Genomic DNA, 22,622 nt, shown 5'->3' with positions numbered 1-22,622 from the left:
AGTTCCTTTCGCTGATTCTTGTTGTTGTAAAAGTCTGGCCTCTTGTTTGAAAAGGTATTTGAAATGCCATAAAGGTCCGTTCTCAAGGACAGCTGATGTGAGCTGGTTCTAATCTTTAGGGGTGGCCCTGTTGCTCAGAGCCCAGGATTTTAACATCTCCCTAACAAAGGAAGAATGTAGTCCATAATTCACAATTGCTTGTTTAAATTCTTTCAGATCATTCATACGTATAGGCTCCCATGTATGTTCTTTAATGACCTTAGGGGTTTTGGAGCCAGTTATCTTTTCTGATGTTATTACTGGAAAGGCAGGTATAACTCTATGTAGACTGAGAGTTTTTTGAGGTAAAGGTTGCCTTTCTACCTTTTGCTCCTGTTCATCAGAGTCTATGATTTCCTCAATCTTATTAAATCTGCTCACCATTGCCTTCTGTAAGTCCTGAATCTCCTGTCCAGTATTATGCTCCAAAGCCTTCATTAACGATTCTAAGGCATGGAGCTTGTCCGTCAGAGACACTATTTCCTCCTTGGACATAATCCTCATGGCATGTACTGTGCCTTCTTGTATGGAAATCCTGTCAATTAATCTATCATACCCTTTTGATAAAGTCCGATTTTCACATTCAATGGTTATAATCCTCTCAGCTAATGTTTCAGCACTTACAGTCATGGACTGGAGGTTATGAGTCATTTTGGTTGTCCCCTCCTCCAGAGCAGTGACGCTCCCTTCTAAAGAAGCAATATCAGACTGTACCTTCTTGATATTTTGGTCAGTCGACCGAGTCATATCAAACAAAGATCTAGTCTCCTCCTTGAGAACTCCAAACTCTGATCTAGTCTCCTGCTTGAAAACTCCAAACTCTGATCTAGTCTCCTGCTTGAAAACTCCAAACTCTGATCTAGTTTCCTCCTTGAAAACTCCAAATTCTGATCTAGTTTCCTCCTTGAAATCTCCAAACTCTTTTTTGAGGAGGTTGGTATCAGTCTGAATTGTTCTTAAGGTTTTAATCTCTGCCCTCAGCATTGTAGATTCAGTCTGTAAGGACTGTATCTTTCTTATAAAATAGCCAAACACCAGAAAAGCAACAGATCCCAGGAATAACAAAGTAAGAGAAATATCTGAGACATCCTTCAGAATATCCTCCATAGCGCAACTGAAAAAACCATTGAACTTTTGGATAGTAATATTTTCCGACATTTTCAATCAAAAGAAATTGTACTTGTATGTATGTATGTATGTATTTATTTTCAACCGAAAAGAAAAATCTTACCTGTAATGACCGTTGCCTGCCAGTAGGAGGTGGGGCGCACCTGAATCCACGTGGCAGTGGTGTTGATTGAGGAAGTAAACTCTAGAATATATACACTCAAATCCAGAGGTTAAATCCACAGATCACAAAAGGTCAGAGAGCTTCTAGTGGCCAATAAACAAGGCCCTGCTGCTCTGTTCAACCCGATGCAGAGGCTCGTGACACAGCCACTGCGCTGTTGCTAAAGAGGCCTAGTGCTTTGGGCCCCGTGTCCCTGTGCTGGGATTAAGGGTCAAGCTGCTTGCAGCACTCCTAATCAGTTATGGCGGATGGCAGGGGTTTCAAACAGCTTGCTGGAACTTCAAAGGGAGCTTGCGCTGTGAGCTCTTTGACTCACGTTGCAAGGAGAAATTTAAAAATCCGTGCCAAACAGGGCAAAGTAAGCCGGCAGAGACTGTCCGGACCTGTGTATCCTGGGAGGCCGAGCTGGGGGTGGGGGGGGTGGGGCAGTTCTTAAACCAAACATTGGGCGTCAATTATCGGCGAATCAATCCCACACCAGTTATGTTTTAAGGGGTTATTTATTTTGGGGGGTAAAACTTACATACACCATAAACCATCAGGAAGGGAGCCTAGTCGCAGGAGCCGGGAGCAGGAGCCAGGAGCAAGCACCGGAACCAAGAGCCGGAACCAAGAGGGCCTATTCCGGATATGCTTCTCTTTTTAAAAGAGAAATATACCACGCCCCAGTGGGCTGGTATTTCAGCAGCTATTGGCTGACGGAGCGGAAGTCGCTCCCCGCTGCACTGTGGGCTCGTATTTCAGCGACTATTGGTTGAGGCAGCGGAAGTTACTCCCACAACACACATTCATCAATTTATGTGTTCCCTTATGAGATGATTAAAATTAAAATGGAAGTCAGACATGGATGGTGGTGTGTGCCTGTAATTGCACTATGTGGGAGATTGAGACAGAAGAACCACAACCTACAGACCAGCCTGAGCCACAGTATGAGTATCAAACCAACCAGGGCTACATAGAAAAAGCCTATCTCAAAGAAAGAAAGAGGGGGGGAGGGAGGGAGGAACAGGAAGGAAGGGAGGGAGGGGGAAAAAAGAGAGGAGAGGAGAGGAGAGGAGAGGAGAGGAGAGGAGAGGAGAGGAGAGGAGAGGAGAGGAGAATCAGAAGTGCAGCTCAATGGTCGAGAAGTACCTAGCAAGATAATCCAGTGTGTGAGCTCCTGAGCTCAATCTCCAGCACCTTAAATTTAAAAAAAAATGTATGTAGAAGTCAACATGGATCACAGGTAACAGTGCTTGCTGAGCAAGCTTGATTACCTGAGCTCCATCCTCAGAGCCCACATTAAGAAGGTAGAAGGAGGGAATCAATCCCATAAAGTTGCTCTCTAACTTCCACACATGCACAGAGCATATACACAACCACATATACACATAAGTTTTAAAATGTGTGTGTTTATTGTTGAAATAAACTGTGGACTTTAATATTTAAAGATGGTCACACATTTTCTCTCCATCATATTAATGTTAGATATTAAAAAATAAAAGGTTGGGAACCATAGAAAGGCTTTTGAGGGAATAGAGTATTGTTAGAGGAGGGGAGGTGTTTGTCCCGGCCACGCAGAACCAAAATAATCACACAAAAGTGTATTAATTAAATCACTGCTTGGCCCATTGGCTCTACTTTTTTTTGGCTAGCTCTTACAGCCTAATTTAACCCATTTCTATTAATCTGTGTATCGCCACATGGCAGTGGCTTACCAGATAAAATTCCCAGCATCTGTCTCTGGCAGCTCCATGGTGTCTCTCCCCGCCCTTCTTTCTCCCAGCATTCAGTCCTGTCTTCCCTGCCTATCTAAGTTCTGACCTATCAGCAGGCCAAAGCAGTTTCTTTATTCATTAATGGTAATCACAGCACACAGAGGGGACTCTCATATCCTCCCCTTTTCTGTTGAAACAAAAAAGAAGGCTTTAACAGAGTAAAATTACATATAACAAAACAGGTATCAAGCAAGAATTACAGTTACAATATTTATATCTACTATATTTTTATCATGACTAAGGAAAACTATAACTATAATTCTTCAGCTTCATTAAAGACTCCAGAAGAATATAATATTACCTAAATAAACAGGAAGTACATTGGAAGCAACTTCCAAAACTCTAGAATTGACAGAGATATCTCACTGCCTGACAGTTACCCAAAGTTCTTCTGTACCATTGGGGCATCCATCTTCAGCCTACAGGCCATAGTATTCAGCAGACTTTTCCATGAAGCAGTAAATTTCAAAGACAGTTCTACCTATATTGGCAGTTTGCCAGTCACTTTCTTGTGTATCCTACAGAATGTCCTGTAGACTCTTTTATGAAGCAGGAATCCTGAAGGATCATCTCACCTTTAGGCAAGTTCAGCATTCATTTCTCTGTGGGTCCTGCATGTCCTGTTAAGCATTCCAGGCAAGAGCAGTTTCTTTGCTCCAATGGCTAGCAAACTCCATAAGGAGCCTCTTTGATGTCCATCTTCCTCTTGAAGCAACTGGTGCTACCAGAAGCAGACATGTCTCACTGTCATGAAAAGTCCTAAATTTTTAAATCATTTTAAATGTCATATTCTGAATGTCTCTGAAAGATTTGAAAAATACCTAACTAACTGAACATGACTACAATCTTGACTATTATATATGACTATCTATTAAGTTATATTTCTTAATTATACTTTACATTTTCAAATGAGCCACACAATCAAAATACCCCAATCAAGATCAGAGAAGATATATATAGATATAGATATAGATACAGTATAATAAAACTGACCTTAAATTTGCATCAACAAACCAAGATATCCCCCTTTAAATGTAAAAGAACATTTATAAACAATATGGGAATATGGGCATTGTTATTTATCTCCAAACTACTTCCTGCTATTTATTGGGTGAAGTATTTTCTTTTTGGTAGTATTCACAGCAACCTCCCAGGGGGTCTTGTTCCATCAAACCATGTTGGTCTGGAAGCAATCCACAGATTCTCATCTTCTGTGAAAACAAGAAGCATATCCTTAGACCCAAATTTGGAAGTCATAATTCCTTTATAATATTCATGCTGGTTTAGCTTAGTAGCCCATACAAAGAAATGCTTCTCTGTACTTAGCTCCTTCACAGTCAAAAATTCAAAGAAAACACAATAATATAAATAATCCAGACTCTGTAATTTTTCCATTTTTTTTCCGTTAGACTTGTTTATTCAAGTATCCGAAAACACTCTTTCCACTTCCTCCCCTCCTCCCAATACCCTCCCGCTCCCCCCACTCCCCCTACTCCCTCTCCTCCTCCCTCACCATTCCCAAGAGCAGTCAGGGTTTCCTGCCCTGTGGGAAATCCAAGTTCCTTCCCCCTCCCTCCAGGTCCAGGAAGGTGAGCATCCAAACAGGCCAGGATCCCAAAAAGCCAGTCCATGCAGACAAAACAAGACCCAGTGCCATTGTCAATGTCTTCTCAGTCTTCATCTTCACAGACCTTGAGAGAAAAATAATCAAGTTTATATGGAAAAACAAAAAACCCAGGATAGCCAAAACAATCTTATACAATAAAGGAACTTCTGGAGGCATTACCATCCCTGACTTCAAACTCTATTACAGAGCAACAGTATTGAAAACAGCTTGATATTGGCATAACAACAGAGAAGTCGACCTATGGAATCAAATAGAAGACCCGGATATTAACCCACAAACCTATGAACACCTAATTTTCGACAAGGAAGCTAAAGGTATACAATGGAAGAAGGAAAGCATCTTTAACAAATGGTGCTGGCATAACTGGATGTCAACCTGTAGAAGAATGAAAGTAGATCCATATCTATCACCATGCTCAAAACTCAAGTCCAAATGGATTAAAGACATCAACATTAATCTGTCCACTTTGAACCTGATAGAAGAGAAAGTGGGAAGTAGTCTACAAGATATAGGCACAGGAGACCACTTCCTAAGTAGAACCCCAGTAGCACAGACAATAAGAGAAACAATGAATAAATGGGACCTACTGAAACTGAGAAGCTTCTGTAAAGCAAAGGACACTGTCAGTAAGACAAAAAGGCTACCTTCGGACTGGGAAAAGATCTTCACCAACCCCTCATCAGACAAAGGTCTGATTTCCAAAATATACAAAGAACTCAAGAAACTAGACACTAAAACTCTAATTAACCCAATTAAAAAATGGGGTGCTGAACTGAACAGAGAATTCACAACAGACGAACTTCGAATGGCCAGAAGACACTTAAGGACATGCTCAACCTCCTTAATTTTTCCATTTTTATGTGCTTATTTTTCTTTACTCCTTTTAATCTATGACTATCTGTACTCTGTCTTTTCAAAGACTTTACCCTTCTTAAGCATTAACTTTATATATTCTTTATAAATCTCTATACTCTTTTTCTTCTCTCTTCCAAGTCTACGTACATTTATCCAACACTATGACTCCTCTAGATTTGTCTTTATTGCATATTTGTAATTATATTCTGATCAGAAGCGCTTCTTAAAATGCTAAGTGCTTAAAAGTCTAAGTTGCAACATTACTAGGCTACATATGGTACTTGTACTGCCTGCTTACCCTGCCCAGTCTAGCATGGAGGAGTTGCTTGCGCCTCTGAGGCATGCACATGGCCCCATTTCCAGGCACATAGCCAGTCCATGTCATCATCAAGCAAGCTGCAGCAGTCTGCTCACAAACCCCACTTTAATGCTCCGTCTCCCAAAAGAGTCAGAGATTGCGCTAGCAGCACAGTCCAGAAAGCAGGCGTTTTAAAATGGCTATGGCTTTTTTTCTTGCTATGGCTGAATCAGGAAAATCTCTCTTAAAGGAGCTGCAGCAAGCCACCACAAACAGCAAGAAACTGTGTTAAACGCTGTATTTTTTTCCTAGAATTCCTTTTCAAGCCCTCTCGGGTTTTATGTAGATTTAGTTGGCCACATGGGTGCCAATTTCTTGGAGGAGGGGCGTTTATTCATCCAGGCCACTCAGAACCAAAATAATCACACAAAAGTATGTTAATTAAATTACTGCTTGGCCCATTAGCTCTAGCTTCTTATTATCTAACTCTTACATCTTAATTTAACCCATTTCTATTAATCTGTGTATCGCCACATGGCAGTGGCTTAGCGAGTAAAATTCCCAGTGTCTCTCCCGCCCTTCTTTCTTCCAGAATTCAGTCCTGTCCTCTACGCCTACCTAAGTTCTGTCCTATCAACAAGCCAAGGCAGTTTCTTTATTCATTATTGGTAACCACAGCACACAGAGGGAACTCCCACATCAGAGTCTATTTCACAATATAACCAAATTGGCTTCAAGTTCACAATTCTCTTACCTCAGCTTCCTGAATACTAGGACTATAGATGTATATCACCTCCAGCTAAGAACAGGCCTATCTTAAACCATATAAATAGTTAATTGCTATTCTTTTGTAGCTGAAATAAGAAAAATCCCTTCCATTTCTCCAAATTTCATTTTTATTTTAAGAACTTAAAACGGGAGACTGGAGAGGTGGCTGAGCAGTTAAGAGCACTGGCTGTTCTTCCAGAAAACTTGCACCCACATGGTGGCTCACAACTGTCTGTAACTCCAAACAAACTTATGGAGCAAAGCCATACATGTGGCCAAAACAGACACACACATGAAAAAATAGTAAAAATAAAAATTTTAGTTGAGCCATCTGGCTTAATATTTGGAGCAATGAAGTTTAAGTGAATTGGACCTGAAGATACTGTACCATACAACTTGTTCACTTAAAATTTCAGAAATGTGGTTTTGTTCTTATGATTTTGTATTATTATAATTTAATAGTCTAGCAATCTATAAAACATTCTTAAATGGTTTGAGGGAATTTATGAAATATAACACTGGGATATATGTGTGTGAATATTCACACAAAACTATGTGGCACATATGTATATGTTCAAATAGGTTTAAAAGTCTTCCAAGAAACTTTTGATGTCAATAGTTTGATGATTAAAGAATGATGTCAATATCAGAATCTTTTACTACTCTCTGTCTTCCTGTGTGCATACACACATGTGTGCATACAACCAAAGTAAGCAGTTTCGAGTGTAAGCCAAAGGATAAGTCTGTGTTTTTCCTTTCCTCCCCAGAACTGCCAGAGATGAGGGTTTTAGACAATGCTGTCTGCACGTGTCTCCTGCTACCTGACTGACTGTGTAGGAAGGCTCTATGAGCAACTCTGGTGTTCTTCCAGGTGGGTCATATTCTCAGAACTGTGCTCTGGTCAGATGGTGCTGACACTGTCTGCAAGTCATGTATATAAAACCTATTTTAAGTTTCCTAAACTGTGTGTGGTGGAGAAAAGTTACATATTTATTATACTCTGCTCAGTATTTGCTCGTAAAGGGAAAGTTTGTCTTATTAGAGCTTTGATTAGTTCCACGTAAAACCCAAAAGGTATGTGCTTATAATGTGTTTGGATAAATCGACATTTTGTTTTACTGACCTGCCATTCATCATAAAGAGGAGATAAATGTTTGAAGAGACAGACAAATTTAAACTAATTTGGAGGCAGAGAGATGGCTCTGCTGTGAAGAGGGCATACTGTTCCTGCAGAGGACCTAAGTTCAGTTCCCAGCACCAGAAATGAAGGCTCATAGACACCTGTAAGTCTAGTTCCAGGAATTCAATGCCTGACATCAGCAGGCAGCTACATACATATGGACATAGCTCACCCACACACACAGACACACAAAATTAAAAATAAAAATAGCTAAGGTGATGATGGTACATACCTCTAACCCCAGCCCTCAGGAGACAGAAGCAGGTGGATCTCTGTGAATTCAAGGCCAACCTGGTCCACATAGTGAGTTCCAGGACAGCCAGAGCAATCTAGCAAGATCCTGTCTTTAATATATATTTATCTTTTAGCAAAATGAACTGAACATTATACAGTGTTCAAAAGCATAGAGATATATCACATGGCTGTTTTCAGGTCCTACCCACTTCCTGCTGTCTTACTTGGTCCCACCTGCCCATAGGCATGCAGTTCTGTCCTGGTTGATAGAGCTCATTGCTTTAGCATGGTCCAGCCTTCAGTGCCATGGGCCAGCCTTCAGTGCCATTGCCAGCAGGATCATGTTCAAAGGCTTTAGAAGCTGCACTGGTACTACCAAATGTGCTTGAGGAACCATCACAACAAGAATAACTTAAAGTGCTACCATATGTCTGAATTTCATCAAAGACAACTGTTAACTTCAAAAATCTGCAGTAGACTATGAGTCTCTCTCTCTCTCTCTCTCTCTCTCTCTCTCTCTCTCTCTCTCTCTTTCTCAAGAGCAATTCTGAAATGACTTTCTAGAACCCCTTGGGAGATGTTTTGGCACTAAGAGAGTCTACAACAACATTGCCTACAATGAATACATCATCCCGTAAAAGCATGTCTATAAAATAAAAGCCTACTTGTGGTTATTTGTAAAAGAAAAGGAAAGGAATACCAGAGAACTTTTGGGAGGAGGAAGGCAAAGGGAAGCAGAGGAAGACGGGCTAGATTTAATTTCCACGAATCATGGTCACTTTGTCTTCGCTAAACTCCACTCTATTTGTGTTTGTTTTGTTTGCTTCCCCTCCACCCCACCACCCCTGCAGCCCCCTGTGTGTGTGCACACTGCCCTGCATGTGATAATCAGAAGCCATTCTTAGCTGCCACTTCTCTCCTGCCACCATGTGGGATATCGGGCTGAAGTCAAGTATCTATGCCTGCTCAAGTGTCTCTACCCACTAAGCCTGTGGTTCTCAACCATCCTAATGCTGTGACCCTTTAATACAGTTCCTCATGCTGTAGTGACCCCAACCATAGAATTATTTTCATTGCTACTTTATAACTGTAATTTTGCTACTGTTATGAATTGTAATGAAAATATCTGTGCTTTTCAGTGGTTTTAGGTGACCCCTGTGAAAGGGTTGCTGGACTCTCAAAGGGGTCACAACCCACATGTTGAGAACCACTGCATTAAGCCCTCTCACCAGCCCATGAAAAACAATTTAACTATATTTTTACAATAGTGTTAGTATGTACCAATAGTGTTAGTTACAGTGTCATCCTTGAAGAAAGTATTCATTGCTTTCTTCTGACTTAAAAATAAAATAAAATAAAGTATTCTCCAGGCACGGTAGTACAAACCTTTAATCTTAGCACATAAGAAACAAGATACAGGCAGGCAGATCTTTATGAGTTCCAGGTCAGTCTGGTCTCCTCAGCAAATTCTAGACTAATCAAAGCTATACAGTTGGATTTTTGACTCAAAAGTAAGTGAATTAGCAAATATTTTCATGGGCCCAGAAAGTGGTTGAGGACTCCCTACACAGAGCTCACATGCCTATAAGATTTAGTCGTCCCAGGGAGAGACCAGCAGAGTGAACAAAAGCTGCACTGAACAGAGTGGGCTCCTACGGCCAAGTTCCTGTTCATCCTCACACTGCCAGGGCTGCCCAGGAGACATTCTGACAGCCTGGTGCCACCCAAGTCCAAGTACTGTGCTAGGGATTCAGGGGTAAGTGAAGGAGCCCCCTACCCTGCACTGTGAGTTCTATTGTCACCAGGGCTGCATCTAGTAGAACATTTTCAGTTACAGGACAAACATAAAAAAAAAACACTAAATCAGGAGCCAGACTTAGGAGCTCATGGCTATGATTTCAAGTATTCAGGAGACTGAGCCAGGAGGATCACAAATTCAAGGCCAGCCTGAGCAACTTAGTAAGACTGTGTTTTTGGTTTTGTTTTGTGAGTATTTTCCCTACATGTATGTATATGTTCACATATGTGGTTGGCACCAAAAAAGCTCAAAAGAAGGCATTGAATCCCCTGTAACTGGAGTTAGAGATGGTTGTAAACCATCATGTGGGTCCTGTCAATTGAACCCAGGTTCTCTGCAAAAGCAACACAAGTTCCTAACCACTGAACCATCTCTCCAATCCCTGAGACTGAGACTGTGTTTTAAAATGAAAAGGATATACAATTCAGTGGTAAAATGCTTCCCTAGAGTTTGTAAGACCTGTTTTCCATCCCCAATAGAAAAGCAGCAAAACAGAAAATTGAAGTTAAACAAAAGGCATATTGTTTGGTGCCCGTGGATGAAAATGTTCATAGTGAGCCAGTTTCCTGCATGAGTAAATTTAACTCATAACAAGCAATCATAACATAGCAAGCAATCATAACAAAACAAGGAACTCACCATGTACGTGTGCCTGACCAGGTTCTGATGGGACAATGGTCTTTTATCCGTCACTTATATTTTAATAAAACGCTGGTTGGCCAGTAGCCAGGCAGGAAGCATAGATGGGTAGCCAGGCAGGAAGTATAGATGGGGCAACCAGGCAGGAAGTAGAGGCAGGGCAGCCAGAACAGAATTCTGAGAAGAGGAAAGAGTCAGTCTACAGTTGTCATTCAGACACAGAGGAAGCAAGATGTGACTGCCTTGCCAAAAAAGATACCAAGCCACGTGGCTAACACAGACAAGTATTATGGACTAATATAAGTTATAAGAGTTAATAAGAAGCCTGAGCTAATGAGCCAATCAGTTTATAATTAATGTAGACCTCTAAGTGTTTATTTGGGACTAAACGGATGTGGAACCTGGTGGGACAGAAAACTTGGTCAACATTTCTGTGTCCACTCACTCAGCTCACAGCAGATCTTCACTGCAAATAGCATGATTAGCTCCGTTGTACTAGCCTGTCCCTGTTCCTTGGCTTTCCTATGTAAGTTTTCTTCTCAAGTCCTATAGTGGCCCCACATGTATTAGATTTATTTATAAGATGAAATGTCACAAGAGATCATTGAAAAAAAATCTGCAGGCTTCTGTGACTCATTGGATGTGGGGCTCTGGTCAGTGGCGTGAGTGAAGTCACCTCTTGGTTACGACACTCAAGGCTTGGAAAATGAGCTTCTGTACTGGGTGAATTTGTCATGTCAGTGGGACTCCCATGATCATAATTTCTGACTTGCTCGAGACAATTATGTAATTAAAAAGAAGTGTCAAGACTCACATGGCTTTAGACCAAGAACCCTGACTAGGGACAGGGAATGAAGAAGGGACAGACACACAGACATGGGAATAAAAAAAAAGACAGACACACAGGCACATGTATAGTGAAACTGGGATCTAGTGGGGTTCTCTAACTGATACCTCCCAACCTAGACCCCTATTGTGATTGTTAGGTTCCGCAGAGGGAGGGTTGGCTAGACTATGGAGGAGGTCTCTGTGGGTGAGCAGTCTCAGGCAGTAAGCATCCTGGGGTGGGAAGCTGCAGTTACACACACACTGATCATCATCCATAAACACTTGGACTCCCTTCATATTCCCGACGAAAGCTTTGCTGTTCCTCTTGAGCCAGGCCCATATGGGTAACCGCTTTGTCAGTTGGGCCTTGGAGTCCTCGACGAGGCTGTGCCCATGTTTCAAAACACACATTCACTCAGGACTTCCTCTCACTTAAGGCTTCCCCTACTCCCTACAAAGAAGTGATGCAACAAGAGTCAGGAACTCAAAGAGGAAATCGGGCTGATATGAAGACTATTGGAGGCCGCAGAGGCTTCACCTATAACTGCCGCCCCTGCTGGGACAGAACGCTTAACTTCAAAATGTATTACAAGGTGAGCATGGCGGCACTCAGGAGCTAAGCAGGAGAACTGAGAACTCAAGGTCAGCCTGGAGTACATAGTGAAATCCTGTCTCTCAAATAGAGCAACTTCTGTTACAAAGAACAGTTTCATGAGAGTTCCAATAAAGGCAGCGTGCTTTTCAAGTGGGAGACAATTTGAGACAGGATCTTTTGGATCCTGGTGTCCTCCAACTCACAGTGATCATCTTGTCTTAGCCTCCCATCAAGCAGAAATAGAGCTAGGTTATTCCAGTCCTAGGGCTTGAATATAGCACCGCAGGCTAAGCAAATGCTCTACCACTGTGCTATTCCCTAGACCCAATTGAACAGTCTTTTTTAACTCTCATAACAGACGTGGCAAAGAAAATTGGCAACATGAAGCCCAGATGTCTTTTCAGTATGAAAACCATACTTCAATGGCACCTTGCCACCTACCTATTTAAAACAGATTTCATAAAGTAAGATAATTCACACAGAAAAAGCGAAGACTTGGAAGAACACATCCCAGGAGCAAATAATGCCTGGGGTCACGAAGAGATTGGGGAAACCCTAAATGAGTCAACCCTGTGGACGCTGTTATGGTGAGTCTCCTCTAACATCCCTGAAGAAGAAGCAGCTGCCACACATGAAAATCGCTGGGGTAGATTTTGATCTCAGTGTAAAGAAAATGTTTCCAGCCAGTGTTCTCACTTGTTTCCTAGTGCTGTGATGAATACCATGAGCAAAAGCAACCTAGGGAGGAAAGGGTTTAATATAGCACAGTTTACAACTCATCATATCAAATAACCCAGGACTAATTACAGGGGTGACATTGCCCATGGTGGGATAGGTCCTCCCACATCAATCATTAGCCAAAGAAAGTGACCCCACTAACTTGCCTATCGGCCAATCTCAATTGAGGTTCTCTCTTCCAAAACGACTCTACCTATGTCAGGCTGACAAATAACTGGCTGTCACCATCAGTTACAATATCTAAACATAGAGTTGCTGGGGAAATAGTAAGCTCATGGACCCTTGGGCTTTTTCAAATGCAGACCAGCTAAGAAGAGACAAGACTGAACAAGACACTTTAGTGGACCCACTGACTTTGACAAGTCTTCATGACTGAGGTTTTGAGTCTTTCACTTCCAGCAAAAGAAAACCCAAAGGATTTCCTGTATCTACCCAGAGGAGAAATTGCCTATCATGAATAAATGCATTTTTTATTGCTGTAGGAGACATGTCACATCAGAAAACAGGTTCAGTAACCTGACTTATCCTCACATGCTCTAAGACCTGCCTGGCTTCCCTTGTAGGCTCTGTGGTAGGATGGAAACTGTTTTCTCTGACTGGGTTCTTCCCCTTACTCGGCAGCTAGATTTTGTAGGGAAATTAATGAATCTAGCACTCAAGGTAATCAATCTTCTTTGAGTTTTACAATTTCAGATTAGGCAAATCATGCTGAATCCATGAATAAATTTCCATTTCTGGCCCAAAAAGCTAGGAATCAACCTCTGGAACTTAGTGATCCTTCTTAAAGTAGCCATGTCTATGCTGTGTTATCAGACAGCTGGTGCTGTGTCTCCTTGCCCTTGAATTCATAATTATATTAACAATTATTATAGCTGTGACAACTGAGAAGATAATGTAACAAAATGGATTACTAAAAAACAGAACTAATTTTGTTTTAACTTGATCCGATTGTTTGCTACTGTAGACCAATTAAGGAATAAAAAGCAATAGGCCACCTTTTCTGGGACATTTGCCAAGTCTTTCTAGAAGTTAAGGACCTAGATATTGCATGTGTGAAATATTCCTTTTGTTTGTGGGTTGGAAAGGGGAAATCCGGTGGATTCTTAGGGACTTGAAAAGACAAGAGATAGAAAATATATAAAGTCCACCCTGCTCATCCCAGTCCCTTTGAGCTGGCAGACTCTTGAAGGCAATGAAGCTGTGAAGCCAGAGTGGTATGACTACTATGGTTGGGAGCCTGCAGTAGGAGCCTCTAGTTTTCCCATTTGAATGGACCCCTGTGCTCCAGAATCACAAAACTGGTCTGCCAACTGCCTCATCTCTGGAAAATCAAATCAAAATGAGACAGAGGGTGGCGGGGGAGGGGGGGTTGGGAGGGTGGATGGAGCACCAACTAGGACACTGGCACCCCAATAGTGACACCATGTGGTCAAAATGAGCATCAGCAGCACAAAACCATGAGTAAAGTCTCCAGCGCAAAGCTGTCAGTCTTGTGGAGAGGGGTGAGGTAGCAACCACAGCAACTAGAGCATTGGAGCCTGGGCAAGTGCTGCTTTGGGAGCAAGGAAGAGCAAGGTCTAGTCCTGAAACTGGTGTGCCTTGCTGAGCTGTGCAGGAGACGAGACTGAGAGTGCATAGCTCAGTGAGATAACAAAGGCTCAGTATCCCTCAAATGCTCAGAAGCAGAAGTCTTCTGGATATCGCAGTCTTCCCAGATTCTGCAATAAAGCACTTGCATGTGCATACAGTGAGAGCCCTTAGGGCTGGATCCCGAGCCCAAATGTGTATGTGTCCATGCACTTGATACACATGGCCTGAAGGGAAGTTTTGTGTGAAACATTTAGTGCGCCTGCACTCCCATACTGACCTGCCACATGGGGTCAGGAGCGGAATTCTCCACTTGTGGTAGCCACCATTTCAGTGCTCAGATTTGGGGGGGCTATCACAAGGACACACAGCAAGAGACAGAGGGGCAACCTCACAGAGGACTTTAGGCAAAGGGTGAGTGACACCGAGGGCATGAGTCAGGAGTCTGCTGTGGTCAGACTGGCAGTCTAACCCTGGCTATGCAAAAGAAGGCCTCAAAGGGCCACGGAGAAGAGCTTTAAAGGGGAGCCATACTGTTGAGATCGAGTCCATGATAACTGTTTCCTAATGGCAGGGAATGACAGATTCATCTAACCAACCAGAAAGCTCAAGTTTCTATGCAAAGGATGGTGCAATTCATTAATAAAGAAAACTCAGGAGAGGGAAAGATTCTCACTATACCCGGCAGGGCCTGCCACATAGTAGGCATTCAATAAATGACTGTTGGTACAGAACGGAACATAATCAAAAGTTACAAAGGAATACAGGAGCTGGGGAGATGGCTCAGCACTTAGAGGCATGTGTGACTCTTGCAGAGGACCTGGGTTCAGTTCCAGCACCCACATGGTGGTTTGTAACCATTTGTATGTATCTCCTGTTCCAGATAATCCCATGCCCTTTTCTGGGTTCTATTGGCTTCAGGCATACATGTGGGGCACATGTACGCATACAGGCAAAAATACAGAAAAATAAACTTTAAAAATGTTTTAAATTAGAAGACAGAGTGCCAAGGTTGGCCTAGTGGGTAGGAGCATATGTCATATAAGCCTGATAACCTGAGCTCAGTTCCCACAGTGGAAGAAGACAGCAACTTCTAAAAGTTGACCTCTAACCTCCACACACGTAGAGTGATGAAATGCATGTGTTTGCTTTTTTCTTTTTTAATATGAGAGAAAGAAACTTCTAGAGTCACTGGCAACTTGTGTCACATGGATGACATCGGAGAGCATACTGTCCCTCGATCACTTGCACATCATTTGTGTGTGCCATCTGATCCAGACACACGCACTGGTGTCCCCCGTGGCACATTGCTAGATATGTAGGCCAGTTGCAGTCTGTACCCCAGAGGAAGATGTCATGAGCAACTGTACTTCTGCCCCACCTGGCCAAGCAGAGAGAAACGTGGGCTACATCAAGCAGCAGGCCTTCCACACAGCCCAGCAGGGTTAGCAGATAACCCTCCCCTGACGTGGCCGCTGGTATTATGACCGGGCTTGTGCTGGGCATGAAAGTGTCCACAAAATGGTGGTGAGCATTTGACTATTCCAGAATATTTCCAAGTCCGTGGAAGCTGACATGATGTATAGCTTTAAAGAGGAATTGGCACTGCAGTTATTTCTTCTATTATGAAACAAGTACAGAATTAACACCCCATGTTATTCTACGGAAATGATTTGTTTTTAAATTTTTTCAGTGGGGGTTGGGGGGACGGCTTTTGGCCTGAAGGGAGGCATATTATGGTAGCAGGCATATCTGGATGAGAATGCTCACTTCACAGCATCCAGGAAACAGAGACAGGCAATAAAGTGTCCATCTGTCTGTGCACACACCCAGCGACCTACTTTTTCCAACTAAGACTTACCTCCCGCTTTTCACCGTCTCCCAATAAATGGTGACATATTATGGATCCATCAAGGACTGAATCCATTTATTTGATCAGAACCCATTCTGCTACAACAAAAAAAAGGAAGGAAAGAAGGAAGGAAGGAAGGAAGGAAGGAAGGAAGGAAGGAAGGAAGGACGGACAGACAGACGGACAGACGGATGGATGGAAGGTAGGAAGGAAAAAACTTGCAACCAAGCTCACAGCAATGAGTTTTCAGGGGACATGTCAGATTCAATCCCTAACAAAAATCTAAAAAGCATCTATATCCTACTGTTATTTTATTTTTTGCATCGACATGAAGACTGTGGAATTACATTTCACACATGAGGTCAGTTCATTACACTGTCTTTGTAAGGATGCTCAAACCTAAGTGGCCTAGACTCAGCCTATGAGGTTACTCATTTGTTTTTGAAAACAATGAGTGGTTTGTGTGTTTAATTTTTGGCAGGAGAACATAAGTAGACCCAGGGCTACTTTTGGATTGCTTTTCAACTGCGCCCCACCCCAACGGTCTGGCTTGTGTGTGGCCTCTAGGAGAGACCTCAGCGTGAGCATCCGACACTAGAAGCAGGAAGAGTGGAAACAAGACTGACGAATGCACCCTGTGAAACTCAACTCTGATAGGGGGGCAAGAGCTAAATAGTTAACAGCAACCGGGCATTTTCATCAAAGAACAGCACAGCACCCTCCACCCCATCAGGACCCCAAACTGCACTTAGATGTGTGTCCCCACAAGGAAAGTGTTTAAGCAGTAAGTGGCCAGCAGGGTATGTCTCCGAGCCAATGGAGGAGATTCAGGGAAAAGTGAGAAGCATTTGCCTCTCCACCAGTCCAGGCTCCACCGCGCTTACTCCTCCCACTGCCCTCCCCACCCCAGCCCATCCTCGCCCTTTCGCATGGACTCCGGGTTAGATGAAATTACTTTTATTGCGGTGACTAAATTAGGTTGAAAGCTCCTCTTTCAGAGGCCACAGGGTACCAGACTGGAAGGCCAGGAAGGGAGGGTCGGAACTGGGCAGTGGATGCAGGATTTTCTCCTTATTTGGGTGTAAGTGCTGCACTCCTTAAGGATTTATTTTGGGACAAGGCCTAAACCCCGAATGGGGCAGGCAGCTCCAGCGATCAGGCTGCACTCTCTATTTGAAGCACAGGCCTTTCAGGATCTTCCTTAGCCTGAGGAGGTTCTGGCTCCAGGGCAGACTCTGGTGAGGACTCCTCCGGTGCGGCTGGTAGAGCTACAGGCTGGCCATCTGGTGGGCCTTCGGAACTCCGGACAGGCCCTAGGCGTGGCGGCTTGACTGGTGTGGGTTGTGCTTTACGACTGGATAGGGCCCTTCTTAGGCTCTGGACCTTCTCCAAGCCGGTGCGTCGCAGTCGCTGAGCCCTGGACTCCACTGGCTCCTCGTCGGAACTCTCTCCAACTTGATCCTCTGGCTGATCTGGGCCCGGCACCGACTGGTCCTCGGGGCCCAAGAGTTCTGGTGCTTTCTGGAAGGCGCGGGCTGGAATTTCAGTCTCGTCCTGAATGTGACGACACAGCTTTTTGATTCTGGCAGGCACTTAGCCAGCACCAGCCTGAAACTCACTCCCCGCGGTTACACCAAAGGAAGCTACTCCACCCTTTGCCTTGGCACCAAGAATTGGACAGATGAGAGGAGTGGGAAAGATGGGGCCAGGAGCAGAGGAATGAGCAGGAAGGGGGAAAGTGGGTTGCACAAGTTTGCAAAGTAGATGAAAGCTGTAAGGTATGGAAGAAGGTAACAGCTCTATGGGCCCTTGGAGGAGGTATAGAAACATCACAGCCGTTATTTTCATGTGGTTGGGACTGACCAAATCTTCAGACTGGTCTGAGTTATAGCGAGGAGGGCTTGGATTAGCAAGGCTGTGAGTAAGAAAGGGATAAGGCCACGATGCGGGAAGTCAGAAGTGGATACGGCTCTGAGAGTTTGTTCCACAACTGAGGGCGGGCACGTAGGGTCAGGAGGTGGTGAACCGGTGGAAGGCGGGAGTCCCTCTAGGTGGTGGTCTAGAGGCAGGATGAGGGGGTGCCTAAGGTCACTGACCTTGAAGAGCAGGACGTGCAGCTTCCCGCGCGCCACCAGCAGCCCGTGGTTGGCCTCCAGCCGCTGCACCTGAGCAGCACGGCGCAGCGCCCGCTCCTGGGCTGCGTCGGCATGAGAGCCCACGCGCTCAGCCTTGGCCAGCAGCTGCGCCAGTGTGTTGCTGGTGGTGTCGTGGCTGCGACTCAATGAGCCCAGGCCGCTCTGAATGCGGCGCACCGAGCCCGCCAGGCCGCCTTGCCTCTCGGCCAGGCCACCCTGCCGCTCCCGCAGCGCCTCCAGCATGGTGGCCAGCTTCTCCAGCAAGGTCACCACGGTGACGGCGTGCACGGGACCCCCGGCAGGCGCCCCGGGCACAGGCCCAGACTCCAGCGCGCTCTCCCCCATGATCTCGGACAACCCTGCCTGCTCTCCCAGCGGCCGATGGCTGCGATCTGGGCTAGGGCCGCCTTTCCCCGCCTCCTCCCCAGTTCAGGCCGTGACTCAGCCGGGCGGAGTTGGGAATCTCCCGCGGTGGGAGAAGGAGGAGGCCGAGCAGGGGGCGGGATGTCCGAAGGGGGCTCTTTTGAGGACTCCGTCCCGGGATCTGCGGGGAGGCAGGCTGGTCCAGAGGTACCCCGCAAACCCTTCCCCCCCCCCCCATTAGCTCAAGCTCTACATTCGTCCATTTCCGTGGGGGGCCTCTTTCAGGCCTATGCTCTCCCACAGCAAAGGACAAACCACTGAGATTTTCATTTCATGCATCAAGTGTTCAGATTGTGTGCTGGCGGGGGTCGGGAGGATTAAAGGGATGAGGCACAACCTAAACCTTCAATGCTGCTGAGCCCCACGCTGGGCGGAGGCCTGGGAAGCTCGGAATGTTCTGCTACAGACCCAGGAGTGCCTAGGCCCAAGGCAGGGCTTTGTGTGGAGGCGGGCTGGGCGAGGCATGCTCTGATGTTTTCCACGTTTAGCCTCTGGCTTCGTTTAACGCGGTCTCTTCCTATTGGTTTGGGTTGTCCTATTTTGGGCTTCGTAGGGAATAGCTCAGCTGTGGGTTAGAATAAGAACTCTTTTGTGATTTAATGGAGGTTGACTGTGGTTCCTGCCTAGAGCCTTCACTCCCCTGTCTCTAAAACTGGTACACACTGGGGTGGGAAGATCACCGGTTGGAGACCAGCATAGAACACACATGAGTGTTATAGAGTGAAAGGTCGACCCCTGATTTCTGATTGTGAAACTTTTGGGTTTTACTATTTATATTGGACTCGGGTTTGCTCATGTTGGACCCCAGAGTACTGGAGCCATCTAAGCCTGATAGGAACTGAGAGTGTTTGAGACAGGGTTTCGTGGAGCTGGAGCTGGAGCTGGCCCTGAACTCACTGGTCAGCCTTGAACATCCATCCTCTTGCTTCCATCACCCAAGTGCTGGGATTACAAGTGTGCACCACCAAGAGCAGTTTGTGCTGGTGCTGGGAATTGGCTCCAAGGCCTGATACACCCTAGTCAACAACCCTACTAACTGAGCCACATCCACAACCCTGTTTCTGTGTTTCTGAGATAGGGTCTCACTGTGTAGTCTAGGTCTCAAGCTCAAAATCCTGTCTCAGACACCTGAGTGTTGGGATAAATATACAGCACCACACCCATTAGCTGGCTGACCCATTAGCTTGTTGGTCAACTGCAGCATTAAGGATAAAATCCAAAACCTCAAACATGCTAGACAAGTGACCTGCCACTAAGCCATACCACAGCCCAACAACTTGGAAATATGTGTATGTGCATGTATGTATGCACATGTATGTACAAAGGGTGTCAGATCCCCTCAAGCTGTCGTTACAGGCAACTGTGAGCTATATCCAGTGCCAGTGCTAAAATAGATTTCCCATCCTCTGTAAGAGCAGCAGGTACTCTGACTGACTGAGCCATCTCTTTAGCTTAGACCATATGTCTCGGATCACCTAAAAGATTACGTAAATGAATAGGGTTGAGAAAAACCTTAGTGGCCGACCCTAGACAAGTATAAGCCACAGTCTGGTCAGTCCTAACTGTAGAGGCTCGATGATATGGTTGATGCCCATCACCATCCATCACAGAGCTTGTGACTGGCATTCTTACAACCCAAGTCGGATGAAAAGGGCTTATAGTCTGTGATTTTACACCTGCAATCCCAGAGTAAGGATGATGAGTCAGGAAGAGTGAGACTAACCTGGGATCCACAGAGATTACAATGGCATACCACATTTGTGTAGTGAGGTTCTACATGGCACAAAGACCTCAAAAGTGAAGACACAAAGGGCAACTGTCTCATTTTAAGCTTACGTTCAGTGAAGAATGGAGAATTACCCAGAGGTGGGATTAGACAAAGGGGTAAGGTCTGATAATAGCAGGCGAGAGAGGACCCAGCAAGGCCTGTCCGCTCAGAACTTTTTGATCTCTCTGTGCAGCATCTTTCTCCTGAATACAGAGCAGAATTCCCCTGCAACAAAGATGCTGAACAAGAGGAGTGACCCTTCTAACTTCTGTGGGATTTTTTTAATTTTTAAAAAGGATTGTGTGTGTGTGTGTGTGTGTGTGTGTGCGCGCGCGCGCACTGTACCTATGAGGGCAGGTGCCCACAGAGTCAGAGGCAGTAGATCCTCCTGGAGGTGAAGTTACAGGTGGTTGTGAGCCACCCAATGTGTGTGCAAGGATAGAAACTGCATCCTCTGAAAGAGAAGAAATGCTCTTAACTACCGAGTCATCTCCCCACCCCATAATTTCTATGTTTTGTGTTAGAAAAGAATTGTGGTTTCTGTGAATGGCTTCAGGGGAGCTCAAGAAAAGAGGTGGCAGGAAACAGGCACCATGAGAAGATCGCTGAGGTCTTCCATTCTCCGTCAGGTCAAATTCTCAACATGTCAAAATACAGTGCTTTGTGGAATCATTTCCTGAGTCCCAACAAGAAAAAAACAAAATTGAGGTCTCTGTAATTTCTCCCTCTCTCACTAAGGTGATTTGTGAGTACAAACAAGAGGCCAAGGCAGCCCCTAAAGGGAAAATTACAGAAAACATAGTCTAGATTTTCAACTAACACAATGCCTTCAGCAACTAGGAACCACACTCCCCTTGAGAGAAGATGTAAGCTCAGTGCTAGATTAGTAATTCCCCAGTAGTCTCTGGGCTGTTCATAAACTGGAATTCTTCATGTCACATACCAGTGCAGGCTTAATGTTCCTGATTATCAAATGGAACAAAATCTTAGAAACAATGCAAGATATCTAGATGAGTTGGCTTGGCATTAAGAACCCTAGTTGCTCTTACAGAGAACCCAGGTTCGATCCCCAGAATGCTTGTACACGGTAGTTCACAACCATCTATAACTCCAGTCCCAGGGGTTCTGAGGCCCTCTTCTGACTGCCATGGAAACCAGGCACACACAGGATACACATACATACATGCAGACAGAATACTCATACACATCAAATAATAAGTAAATCTCAAAAGAAAATTAAAGAAATGTCTTTGGTCCTAGACATGAGTTTCAGATACCCAGATAATCTAAGCATCCTTCAGGGACTTAACCTTTGAATTGGAAGTCATAGTACGAGCCACCACCAATCCTGAACTTAAACTTCTGAAGCTAAATGAACTTTCTGCCCCTGAATTGGCTTCCTCAGGTTTTTGGTTACAGCAACAGAAAGATAACACAGACATAGTTGCTTGTATATTTACCAGTGACAAAGATTTCCCCTTGTGTCTTAGTTACTTTTCTATTGCCGTCACAAAACACCATGATCAAAACAACTTACAAAAGAAAGCATTTAATTGGGGGCTCACAGTTCCAGAAGGTTCTAGAGCAGGGAAGAAGGCAGGCAGGTGTGGCTAGAACAGTAGCTCAGAGCTTGCATCCTGATTTACAAGCACCAGGCAGAAAGAGCTAACTGGGAATGGTGTGGGCTGTTTGGAACCTCAAAGCCTCACCCCCAGTGGCACACCTCCTCCAACAAAGCCACACCTTCTAGTCCTTCCCAAACAGTTCCACCAACTGGGGACCAAGCATTCAAATATGTGAGCGTATGGGTAACATTCTCATTCAAACCACCACACCTTGTAAATCAAATAATATATGTTTCTGTTCCTTTTCACCTCACTAATGCACTTATAGGTATCTGTGGTGGAGTCCTGCTAAATGTGCAAAAACACGAGTTTGTTGCTATCTTGAAGGCCATTGATTGTTTCGGGCTTTCTCATTGGCACATTTCTGGTGTTTTCTGTTAAAATGGACTCTCTGGACTGAGTTAACAGCTGGTCTTTCAAGCCCTTTTCTATTTGCCATGCATTTTAGAATTATCTGGTATAGAACTGTAGAGCAGACACAGCCTCAGGTTGGGCTAAAAGAAAATTAAAAGACCATGCCTAGTGCCATCCGTCTGTCTCTCCCAGAGTGAGCCAACCAGAAATCCAGAGCATCCAGTTCATAGG

General features: G+C 44.6%; 1 protein-coding gene and 1 long non-coding RNA gene across 2 annotated transcripts; both read right to left on the bottom strand.

Moving 5' to 3' along the window:
* Positions 1–2,701: 2,701 nt before the first annotated feature.
* Positions 2,702–4,774, bottom strand: LOC146893400 (uncharacterized). Its single transcript, XR_015003010.2, has 2 exons — positions 4,601–4,774; positions 2,702–4,298 (listed from the first exon to the last, which is right to left on the bottom strand). It is a non-coding gene; the product is annotated as an uncharacterized LOC146893400 (long non-coding RNA).
* A 12,253-nt stretch (positions 4,775–17,027) lies between these two features.
* On the bottom strand, positions 17,028–18,662 carry Cavin3 (caveolae associated protein 3). Its single transcript, XM_048427686.3, has 2 exons — positions 18,183–18,662; positions 17,028–17,640 (listed from the first exon to the last, which is right to left on the bottom strand). The coding sequence occupies exons 1-2, from the start codon at positions 18,564–18,566 to the stop codon at positions 17,242–17,244; spliced, it is 783 nt and encodes a 260-aa protein (XP_048283643.3). The 5' UTR covers positions 18,567–18,662; the 3' UTR covers positions 17,028–17,241.
* Between the last annotated feature and the right edge of the window lie 3,960 nt (positions 18,663–22,622).

This window comes from Myodes glareolus, chromosome 7 (assembly GCF_982192425.1).
Source record: "Myodes glareolus chromosome 7, mMyoGla1.1, whole genome shotgun sequence".
Classification (NCBI taxonomy): Eukaryota; Metazoa; Chordata; class Mammalia; order Rodentia; family Cricetidae; genus Myodes; species Myodes glareolus.
The sequence above is the reverse complement of the archived record's forward strand: the minus strand, read 5'-3'. Positions and strand labels throughout refer to the sequence as shown.